This window comes from Abramis brama (genome assembly GCF_963993115.1).
Source record: "Abramis brama genome assembly, chromosome: 2".
In the NCBI taxonomy this organism is placed as follows: domain Eukaryota; kingdom Metazoa; phylum Chordata; class Actinopteri; order Cypriniformes; family Leuciscidae; genus Abramis; species Abramis brama.
The window spans coordinates 32,350,368-32,362,616 of NC_139964.1; the positions used below are offsets into that span (position 1 = coordinate 32,350,368).

General features: G+C 36.6%; 1 protein-coding gene across 3 annotated transcripts in view; it reads right to left on the reverse strand.

Annotated features, from left to right (window-relative positions):
- pkn1a (protein kinase N1a) overlaps nucleotides 1-12,249 on the reverse strand; it is a 44,946-nt gene that overhangs the window by 13,048 nt on the left and 19,649 nt on the right. For 2 of the 3 annotated variants that reach the window (XM_084095075.1, XM_084095073.1), the window contains exons 2-4: nucleotides 2,709-3,009; nucleotides 2,047-2,195; nucleotides 1,509-1,629 (exon numbers count right to left, since the gene is read on the reverse strand). In XM_084095075.1, coding sequence (XP_083951201.1) covers nucleotides 1,509-1,629; nucleotides 2,047-2,195; nucleotides 2,709-3,009 — 571 coding nt within the window. Of the gene's footprint in view, nucleotides 1-1,508; nucleotides 1,630-2,046; nucleotides 2,196-2,708; nucleotides 3,010-5,164; nucleotides 5,315-12,249 lie in introns of those variants that run through there. The other variant, XM_084095074.1, reaches the window with a different exon arrangement.

The window sequence follows — 12,249 nt, forward strand, 5'->3', positions numbered from 1 at the left end:
ATGAGTTTGAGCGAAAATGTCACTTGAATTAGTGGATTTATAAAGATGATTAATAAGACAGAGAAAAGAAGTAAAGAAGGATTGACTGCGCCGGTTTTTGTGTCCTAATAAGGCATAAAGCTGAATCAGGTGACAATTTCATAAACAGACTCCCGACGAGTGCATGTGTGTACATGTACACATTAAAGGTGTATGTGTGTTTATACGGGAGTGTTAAAGAATGTGTGTGTGTTAACTAATGGTGCTATGAGCCTGAAACATTTTGTTTTATATCATACAGTCCCTGGTCTATGTCTGATGATGATTTCATAAGCTATAATTACTTTAAAAGCATATACATGTTAGGTTTTTGTGTTATTATCATAAAGCAAGGGAATTTTCAATTCAACATTTCAAATGACAATAAAAAAATGATAAGTATTAGTCTTGTTTTCCAGTACAAACATCCTTAAAACAAGATCCATTTACTTTAGAAGTAAATCTGCATACGATATTATTAAGACACTATCTTATAAGAATGTATCTTTCTTAGGAAAAATAAAAAGTCTTTAATGCTCACCAAGGCTGCATTTATTTGAGCAAAAATAGAGTTAGATTTTAAAACAACTGTTTTCTATTTCAGTACATTTTAAAATGTATTTTATTCTGTGTTGTAAAGCTGAATGTTCAGCATCATTACTCCAGTCTTCAGTGTCACATGATCTTTCAGAAATCATTCTAATATCCTGATCTGCTGCTCAAGAAACATTTATTACTATTATCGATGTTGAAAACAGTTGTGATGCTTAATATTTTTGTGCAAACCGGGAATTCTTTGATGATTAGAAAGTCTTTACGGTTACTTTTGATCAATTTACAGCACCCTTGCTGAATAAAACTACGTAAAACAAAAACATTTCTTGTAAAAGAAACATTAAATTGACTCTCAAATCTTTTATGGTAGTGTATGTGGACAATGGATAAAACACTGTGTGTACTAAATAAAATGTACTTTAACTTACAAGTTAAAGCTATTTATTTAATGGTTACTGGGATACATTTACTTCATATGAAAATGAACCAATTAAAAGTAGGTAAATTATTTGTTATTTATTAATCTATTTGAATGTGACCCCTTATTTGTTTGTATTTGTTTTATGTTTTATAGATTACTGCTTTTTTGATGTAAACTGTTAAATCAAGAGGTGTGTGTGTTTCTCAGGAAATGGAGAGCGGGAACCGACTATCATCAGTTACCTGATCCTGTGTGTGTGTGTGTGTGTGTGTGTGTGTGTGTGTTTGATTCACTCTAAGCCAAATGGGGTCATAACATACATTTATTGATCCGTATGACCTGCACTCACTGCTTGTGCATAAACACTGTACACCTGACAAAACACACACACACACACACACCACTCGTGAGATTCAGGTGGTTATTGATCTGTTTATCTCTCTGCTCATCTATGAAATCAGACTCTAAAAGCAACAAAGCAGTAGCACACATATACACACACACTCAGCCGTACCTGGTGTATCATCATTGTGTTCGTAGGCCTGCACTGTTTTCCGGATCTGCATGCGGATGATGTCAATCTTTGTCTTGCTGTCCTGTAACATCTGCTGAGCTGTCTGCAACATCTTCTTATCCTGACAACCCACACACAGATACACACACATCATTAAACAGTGAGTAAACATCTTTTGACAGACTGGCTCTGTTCCAAAATCTAGTGAGCTTCCTTGCCACCTACATAGAGAGCAACTTCATGAGCCATGCAAATAGCATTCAGCGCTGGAGTTTGACATTAGCTGAAAATTCAGCTTTCCCATCACAGGAATAAATTACATTTTAAAACATTTGAAAAAAAAAAAAAGTTATTTTAAATTGTAATAATATTTCACAATATTACAGTTTTTACTGTATTTTTGATCAAACAAAAGCAGCCTTAGTGAGCATAAGAGACTTTCAAAAATATGTAAACTCTCTTACCGATGCCAAACTTTTGATCGGCAGTAGAGATCACTGCGTTTTGGAACAGAGCGTTTGTGTGTGCATTTGTCTACCTTAGTGGAGCCATTGGCGTAGATGGGGATCATATTTTCAGCCCCCTGTTTGACTTTGAGTTCGATATTTAACTGCCTTTCCAGTGCAGCGATTCTCTCATTATGTGCCGACGATCTGCTCTCTGCTCCTGGAGACTGAGGAACATCATCTAAATCGCAAGAAGTGAAAAATTACAGTTAGCCGTGGGTTGAGGGATTTAAAAATGGGACTTGCAATGTGTAAAATCAGTTTTTTTATGAAAAAACATGAATTATTAATATTGCAGTCATCTATAATTTATGTTTAAACATATGTGTTTTTGTTGGATTTAAATATTTACGAGTATTGGAATAATGGATGAGCATAATCTAAGTAAATCAAAACATGAAATCAAATTGTTAATTAAATCTTTTATGCATGCATGTATGTACAAATCTATATGTATATGTGTGTGTGTGTGTGTGTGTGTGTGTATATATATATAGTTTAAATTGATTAAAATGTTACTAAAAATGTAATAAAACAATGTATGTTAAAATCTTAAATCTCGTTGACATTAAGCGGTTTATGTAACAATATTTTGTTATTGTTAAAAAGTATTTTTCTTTCAAAAAGTCACTACGTCATCATCCCTCATGATGTGCAGTGTCCGTCACAGATACAGCAGTGTCCGTCTACTCACCACGTGAATCATCCGTCCCTTTGACGACAATATGAGCGTCCAGCTCTTGTAGTTGATCGTGGAGCGTTTCCAGACGTCGATTGGAGCTCCGCAACTGACTCTCCACCTGCTGAGCATTTCGTTTATCTGTAGTGGCTCTGCGGAGATTCTCTGCCCCCTCTTTAATCTTCAGCTCCTTACGGATTTCCCTACGGATTCGCTCTCGCTGTTCATCCAATCGCAGCTGAACACTCGTGTCAGAGAAATCGGAGCTGTGGTCCAAGCCTAGCTGCTCTAGTACCGACAACCCACCGGGATCACTCTGCAAAACAGAAAGATGAAGTTTAAAGATAAAGCAGATCAAACTCGGCTTTACATATCCTAAAAGATCTTAGTAATTCACTAAATGCATTCCATTGAGATCACTTTGAATGTTGGCATGAAGTCTTATCCACATTGTAGCTTATCTGGCTATGAAGTGCCAACAGTAAAAGACCATCTGACCAATAAGTGCAATATTCTTGTATTTACATGCTGTTGGGTAGAGCTGCACAATTAATCGTAAAGCCCGGGAAACACCAAGTCAACGTCAAAAAACTAGCGGTGACAAAAAGCTGACTGTGTTGTTGCCAGTTGTCAGCCAAAAAGCTGCGCTTGAACACACCAAAAGGACTCCTTGGCGCTGCCCCAGAGAGAGCCGTTGTCATGTATGAAACTTCATAAACAGTTTTTTCAACCACACAGTATCATTATTTCTGTGCTATAATAATTCAAATGATCACAGAAGTACTGGTATAAAAGTTCTGATATAAACACTAATGTTTATGGTAGCGATCAAAATAGAATAAATAGTAAATTCAAAGTAAAGATTGAATCAATTATATCATTACACCAGTAGGTGGCGACAAGTGACTTAAATTTATTTGTCATTGAATCATTCATTTGAGATTTGTTAAGAAACAAAAGTCTTTATGAGTGAGTCATTGAATCATTCATTCAAACCTTTCCTTTTTTTTTTAAACATTTAATATTCAAACAAATTAGATTAATTTGATCAGAACCTCTAGTAAATTACGTTATTTTGATTAGTTGTCTATTCAGAATCATTGGAGAATCGTGATCTCTATTTGAAACAAAAAAAAACATTGTGATTCTCAATGTATCCAGAGTCGTGCAGCTATAATGCTGTTAAGCTGAAATCTACAAGATCTGAAAAAAAAAAGATAAAAACAACGTTTCCAAGTTGTAAAAGAAATTTGGATTATAAAATTGTCAAAATCAAATCAATCTTTATAATATCTTAATATCTTCATGCCTTATAGTCACATTTAGCAGAATAGACTGGGCGATTATATAGTTCACATTTTGTGATGATACAAGCAATCAAACAGTTTAGATAAATTGCAAACTTTCCCATTCCACCGATTAGCCTACTTCCATCTTGGTCCCTTTAAACACAACTTTGATTCCCTGGAGCGATTTTTGACTAACTTTTGTGTGCAATATACACCAACCTTATTCTCAGTATCATAACACGGAAAAAATTGAGAATATACTTAAATATCGCTCAGGAATTTTGTGAACATTGTGAACTACGTTCTCAAAACACAAGTGTCCAGAAACAAGCTAAAAAAGTGAGCAGCACAACAATGTTTCTAACATTCCACTTCAAGTTACTCATATTAGATTAACACATTTTGAACTACAGCTTGGAAACATCTAACATTAACAGTGGATTCCAGACATTTTGGGTCACTTGCCCTATTGTTTTCCATCCTGCTAGTCATGACTTCCACGTTGGGATGCTGTTCACTTCTTGCTAAGATACCCCTGCCTGCCAGAAACAAATTACTTAAAAACATTTGCATTTCAGGACATCAGCTTCTATTGATTTAAAAAAAGAAGAAGAAGTTTTAATTAAATATGCTTCAACTTATCAAATCTAGAGGGAAAAATTAATTCTTAGACAAAAGAGCTTTTTAAAAGCAACCACCATTGATTACAACAGTTGAATGCAAACTGTCTGGAAATGTTTACTTTTGTAAATTATGAAAAAAAGAATCAACACTGTTTTCAGAGATAATAAAAAAGCAAATATATCACACGCAGCAGGAACAGAATGGATCTTCTACTAAGAACAGACACAATTGGAATCCTATGTAAAAATACACAAACAACCACAAAAACACTTCAAAAGGACATTGAAAACACTAAAACCACTTTATAAAACCTCAAACAAAGTTTGCGCACTAGTCAAACCCACTAAACAATCAAGAAAAGTGACCACAGCCAACACATTTTTCAACAACTACGCATTTTTTAAATCTATTTTACTATCTTAAAGTCATAATTTGTGAAACTGAATACAAAGGTGGCAATAAACTCCTATGTCAATGTTCTCCCTTACATAACCTATGGAAAACCTCATCTGTAGAAATTATTTTGACGGCGAGCGATCCTGTCAAATAGATTGTCACCTGTATGACCAGATATTCCCAGTGATCCCATTCACCAGACCAACACATTCTCCTCTCTCCGATAATGACACCAATATCCAGTAGCATAGAAACAGAGAGACAGAGGGAGACGGAGGAAAAGAGAAAGAAAGAGATGAGGGAAGGGAAAGCTGTGGTCGAGGGTCGCCCTCCCTGTGCAGGATATCCGGTTAAACCTCTGCTCGGTCTCTTCCTGTTTTCTGCGAGGCTTGGCTTTACTAGATGACACGAGCGTGAGGAATAAGGCTATTGTGTGTTTTGTGTGCGCATGTGTCTTTATTTCACTTTCGAGTAATATTACCCATGTTTCAATAAAATTTAGCATTCAACATGCAGGGATTGTTCATTTATCAGTTTATAAAAAAGTGGTTTCATTCCATGTGACAAAAGACGTCTGAGAACCCGAGGCAGGAAGGACCTTCATAAACAACATTTCATAGGAACATGGAGAAAAGCATGAGCACGTGTGTGCGAGAGGGGGAGATATCGATATACCAAGATAAACTAAGCAGTGGAGGTTGTTGGAATGAACAAAAATACAAAAGTTTGGGGTCGGTATAATTTTTATTGCTTTTGAAAGAAATCCCTTGTTCACCAAGGTTGTATTTACTTGATCAAAAATACAGTAAAAACAGTAATATTACCGTTTTCTATTTTAATACATTTTAAAATGTAATTAATTCCTGGGTAGGGATGGAACGATTACCGGTTTCACGATAAAATGTACTGACGGTTAGTATTATCTTTTAAAATTTAATTATCACGAAAACCGTGATCGATTATCGCGATTTTGAAAACTCGCGGCTTATTGTTAAGCCCCACTAAAGTTTTCGTGCACTATATTCAAAGACTTCTGAAGCCATTCGATAGCTTAATGTGAGGTACAAATGAATATTTAAGTTAAAGTTAATGGAAATTTGTATCTCTCCTCACTGTCCTCAGTCATTCTCCATTCATCATTCAAACAGCGCGTCGCATTCGGTTACGACAGTAACACGAGGAAACTCACTCCAAGATCAATGTTCTCATTATTATACTTTATTTGTAGAAAAAGGTGTTTTAAATGTACAACTGTTAAAAGAAAAGGCTCTACTAAAGAATCTTTATCTAGAAATAAACTGTTGCATAGATATACACTAAGCACATCAGATACACTAGATACACTAAGCAATATATCTATTCTCTTCCCCTTGTTTTCTGAACTTTTCAATGCAAAGAGCTGCGCGCAATGACTCAAAGCACATCATTCTGCGCACGCGATGTGCATAAGCCGCTCTGGCGCTCTATATTAAGATTATTAATGGTCTTTCTTGTTCTGTCCTATCTATCAAATGTTGTTGCCTTATGAAAAATCTGCGCTACACATTTAAAATAAATGTCTTTTCATTTAATATTATATATAAATACATGTATTTGTTTTTCAATGTATTTTAGAACATTTTCCCTTTTATTTGTTCCAAACTAAATGTTTTTTGTTTGTTTTTTCACTATAATAACATTTGCTGCTGAAGAATTATCCACTAACCTCATTTATAATAGCATTTTAATGAAACGAGAGAGCGTGTCCGGGGTGACAGAAGAGATGTGCAGCGTTATAATGCGTTGCTATTGACGGCGGTCATATAATTTAATGTGTATGCTTAAAAAAAAAAAAGTGCATAGAGCTGCTAATTTATTTGTTGTTTGTTGATTTCCAAATATAAAACGTGTTGAAATGTTTTCAGTGCGCGTATCAGTTCTTTTTGAACATTTTAATCTCATTTTAACAAAACCGTGATAATTTTGATAATCGTGATAATTTTGGTCACTTGCTGAATAGAAGTATTAAACAAAATTACACATTATATATTACAATATTACAAAAACCTTTTTCTGAAACTAAGTTGAGACTTAAGATAAAAGTAGCCTTTGTTCTGTAAAATGTCCAAAAAAATATTCCAATGATGAGCAAAGAAAGGGTCTAAACTGTAGTAGCGGTGGCCTATTCCCCCGGTGCGGTTGGGTATAATTCATTGTTTATGAGACGACGGCATCAGCTTTCTAATTCTCAGCTTCTCATTTCCTTGTGTGATACTGTATGACATCAACCTAATTAATTATTACAACTAGAAATTTACCCAAATAGCTGGTTTGAAACTTGAGGAACGTGAAGCAGCTGCTTTTTGAAGTCTTTGATGTAACTCAAGATAGCAGCCTGCAGCTATTGTGCAACTGAAACTCGAAAACGGGTCACATAATCACAAATCAAACCAACAGACCAATTTTTTTTTTTTTTTTACAGCAGACACCCTGAAGAAGAGACCCTTTCTCAGTTAATGTGATCAAACTGCTATCTGATCAAAGAGCATATGAACACTGAGAGCCTGGGGCTCATGTGTGTAATTGCAAAAACACACTTTCAACACTGGCAGAGATTCTGCCACAGATAAAGTAGATTACAGTGCCTAGACTGTTGCAGTAAAGTTTAGTTTGCACAAAAAACAGATGAGTCATTTACAGTAACAGAAGCACAAAAAAAAAAAAGAGTGTGAGAAAGATTTGACTCAGTGGCATCAAAATAGCCCTTTATTACAGGACCAGCTCACACGAGGCTTTGGGTTTACACAGGTAATGCAAATGAATCTGACTTTACGTCTAAACTATAGCTCAAAGGTTTGGGGTTGGTGAGATTTTTGTAATGTTTTTGAAAGAAGTCTATTATGCTCACTAAGGGGCCGTTCACACAACGAGTCTTTGTGTCTAAAAACATTTTTTAATGTTTTTTTAAAAAGCGCAGCGCAGAAAGCAAGGATCACAAGATGCGCTTTTGAGATGTGGTGCAATAACGGAAATAGCGAAACAGAAGCACAGATAGCTACTATTTTTGACATGGAAAAAAAGAAAATAATCTCACTGGCTAGAGCATTTGACCTTGATAAAAACTGGCACTGCTCAGAGAACGACAGAACAGAGATCTGTCTGGGTTCACACCCATCCTCCGATGCCACCATTAAAACAGTCGCAAACTAGCTACTGTAAACAAAAGCTTGCAGCGCTTGCCCCGCCTCCAGGGTCTTCTGATTGGTCCACTGTTTTGGAACTGACATTGATGAGCAGCGCTATGTGTAAAAGTTTAAATTCTTTTAACTTGACATGGCGTCTTAAAAAACGCAGTGCTCATGTGCGAGACACTGCAAAAGACGCGAACGCAATGGTCATACACGCCCATCTAGCAGTGGCGGCTGGTGAAAAATATCTTAGGTGGGGCTGTGTCATATTGAAACCATGGGAGTAGGCTATTAGGCCTACTTTCTGCCCTTGGTAATGTTATGTGTATTGTGCTTTGATGTTTATTTTGTTCTATTCCTTAACCCACTCCCAGTGGTTCTCAAACTTTTTACTGAGTTGTACCCCAAGATGCTTAATATCCTTCTGCGCACCCACACTCTTCAGTCACACCTTTTTCAGTAAGGGACAATATTTGCCCCCTTAAATCGATTTTTCAATTTTTGCATTTTTACCTTTACAAATACCTTTATAAAATAAATAATGCTTTAAATTAAAAAAAAGTTAAATAGATAAATATGCAATGATGGTAAAAACGAAGTGATGCTTTTAGATATTAAATTACAACCGCCAGTGGTGAGTCATCCAGTAATGAAGCAAGTGGCAGTATTTATGAATTAATCATTGAATCATTGACTCTAATGATTCGTTCAAAGCCGCAGATTCGTTCACAAACACTGCTGTGTGCTGCAGTTCTGCTGTGGATTTCGTTGGAGCTATTATTTTATTGTAAAAATACTGACAACTAGGTTGAAAATGAACATCACTTAATTTTAATATTTCGTTTGTTGAACTGTTGTATAAAATCAATGTGACATTTGCAATCGTGTGGATGTTCATATAATGTGATCAACATTAAACACAGGAACTCACACAGGGTATGGCTTTGTCTCGAAGAGAGTTTGAATCTTATATGGATCTCCATGCACAGCCTGTCTATATTTGTTCTTCATGCTAGTAAGTGCTAAATCCCTACTTTTACAAAGGTATCGCGTGGTACATTGTCGAGAACGGCAGTATAGATTTGCAGAGGCAGCAATCTGCACGAGACCTGTCATATATAGCCTATACACGCTGCTTAAACGCATACAGTTTTGACCGCAAAAGATTAGGTAATTTGATCGGATGTCATGTATTTACAGCATTTAACCTGAGAGAAATGCATGCTCAGTTTAAGGAACGGCAAAATTCAGCATTTTGTTCCCGTTCCTGTCACCTCACGGTTTAAGAACCACCACAAACCCAGTTTGAGAACCACTGCCTTTACATATCTTTGTAAAGCAAATAATAATAATAATAATAATAATAATAATATTACAAATAATTATTAGTATTAACCACCCAAACACATTTTAACACAAACTGCATGATACCAGTGCTCTGTCAAAAAGTCAGTAATTATTTAATGCCATATTACAAGACTGAGGCATTCTTACACAAAAACAAACAAATTGCACAAACTTTCCATTTGCATTTGAAATTTAACTCAAACAGTTTAGTTACTTTCTCAGACAGGTCCCTCACTCCGGTAACTGTCCATGCTGGATCTGTCGGTCGCTGTTGTTTTAAAAAGTAATCACGGAAAGCAAAACAAGGCATTAGCATGACCGCATCCAGCTAGCCAGGCCGATAGACCGCAGTCTGATAGAGATGGGCGCGCCTCGGCTCGGGCACGCGCAGCTTGGGGCGCTAAACAGAAGCGCCCATAGCTGACTAGATTTGAGCTCGCTGATTGGCTACAGTTTATGTCAAACATGTATATCTTAAATCAGCAATTGGCTAAGCTGCTCCACAGACCCGCCTCTCTGGGGCGCCTCTCTCCAGCGCCCCAGAGCTGATGAGACGTGCACGCAAGTGGAGGGGATGTGTAGAAAAAGCAGATATTTTGAATTTCTATCATATTTTTCACATATACTGGGTGTATTTAATATCTCAAACACACAAATACTGACAATTTGTATGTATGTATTTACTTATTTATTTAATGAGTGTGGCCAGAGCCCGTCTACGGAGAGCCTTGGCACTTCCTATTAGCCCCATTGTATCGATCTTGGTTGCAGTTCCATTAGAATTCCACTGGAGGTGATCGCGGGCGAGTGCAGACTGAATGGGAGTCTATGGGGCTAGACGGCTAAATGTGTCTCTTTCACCCGATTGCCGTTGAGAAATCTCAGATTTTATTGTAGGTTTTGCAAGTTCAACATGGGTTATAGGTCGAAAGTTGAATGAACGAGTACTTATTTCTTTTCGATTTCTTACAGGTTGAGTTGTTGTTGCCCATAACACGCTAGCATTCTGCTAATGACGTCAGCATTCTGACGTCATTGACATTTTAAAAGACTTTTTAAACCAAATAAGTGACTCTAAAAAATCTAACACCCAGCAATGTGTAATTTCTTTGCATCTCCTTTCGAATACAACATTCAAATTACTAGACAAAAAATTATATCCTGAGAAAAGTGGATTTTGAGGGTTTTTCGCCATAGACCTCCATTCATTCTGCACTCGCCTGCGAGCGCCCCCGCATGGACAGAGACGTGTTACTGCAGCCAGTCCAGAAACCGGAAGTAAGCAGAGAGTGCCAATTCTCTTCCTATTAGACATTCTCTGGTGTGGCTCATAAACTGTGGTCTGGCTCATGGGGGGGCGGCGCCCTAGCCATCTAGCACGTGTTTTTAATAGAAAAACAATGGAAAAGTAGGGCATTGGAATGGAAAAATGTGTTCTGTGTGAACGGGCCCCTTATGCTGCATTTATTTGTTCAAAATAATATATTGTAAAATATCATATACAAATATTATTATACTAAATGTCATGTGGTTGAAAGAATGTTGCTTACAATGTTAAAGTTCTAAAATGTCAAATGTGATCATTTTAACCCCAAATGCCAGTTACAATAAAACATAAGATGGAAGAGATGTACAATAAATTATTACCATATCAGTATTGTTTTTTTTTTGTTTTTTTTATCAGTATTGGCAGATCGTATATTTAATTATGCATGCTAATTTCCCATCTTTTTATTTAGATTACCCAACAAATGGTCACTAAAAAATGTTTTACGTTTTTTTTTTTGGGGGGGGGGGGGGGGGCATTTTTTTATGATAGGACAGTTTGTTGACACGAAGCGAAATTGGAGAGAGAGAGGGGGGCGGGATTGGGAAAGGTCCACGAGCCGGAACTCGAACTCGGGACTCCCGAAGCGCAGCTGCGCTATATGTCGGCGCGCTGCCCACGAGGCTATTGGCGCCATCATGGTCACTTAAAGTTAATATATTTTAAAAAAAACACTAATATTTTAATAACACTGTTAAATGTAATCTTTAACAAATCTCAGAATAAATATGCTGAGATGCTTAAATAGTTCATTCAGAATATTAGCATTTAAAATGATTGATTTTAGTTTTTAGTGTTTTTTTATTCAGATAATAGGTTAGACTTTTAATAGCTTCCATTTATCATGAAATGTATATTTGGTTTATCTGGTACATACATATTTAGAGGATTTAGTGAGACTTCTAAGTGTGTCCTGGATATACTGTAGATCGAACATATTCAGAAACATATGGACATAGTGTATTAAAGCATCCATCAATTCCTACCACATTTCCAACCTTAAAAGTGCTGGCACTGTTGTGGCAAATTCAAAGTTCTTTTTGGTTCAGGTCTCAAAGAAGTTTCTCAGAGTCGAGGTTCCAGGTCAGAAGAATTAACTTTATTGACAAGCAACAAAGTGAGAAGCCGGCTGGCCATCCGGACATCTAAGGTTACAATGGCCAGTGTTCATGTCTTATACTTTTTCTTATCGCTAGGTGCCCAATGGGCACCCTCAAATCTATCTCTTCCCCTCTGTCACGCCTGGTGACCTTGGCACAGTTAGACATGTCTTCTCTATTGGTCAAACCTCACACAATGGTGCTCTGTTTCATACAGTATTTTTGACACTTTGCATTGCTGATGCAAGCTGGTTATTTTCCATTCTCTCATCCTTTCTCAGACCCATTTTGTCATGCTTGTCATTT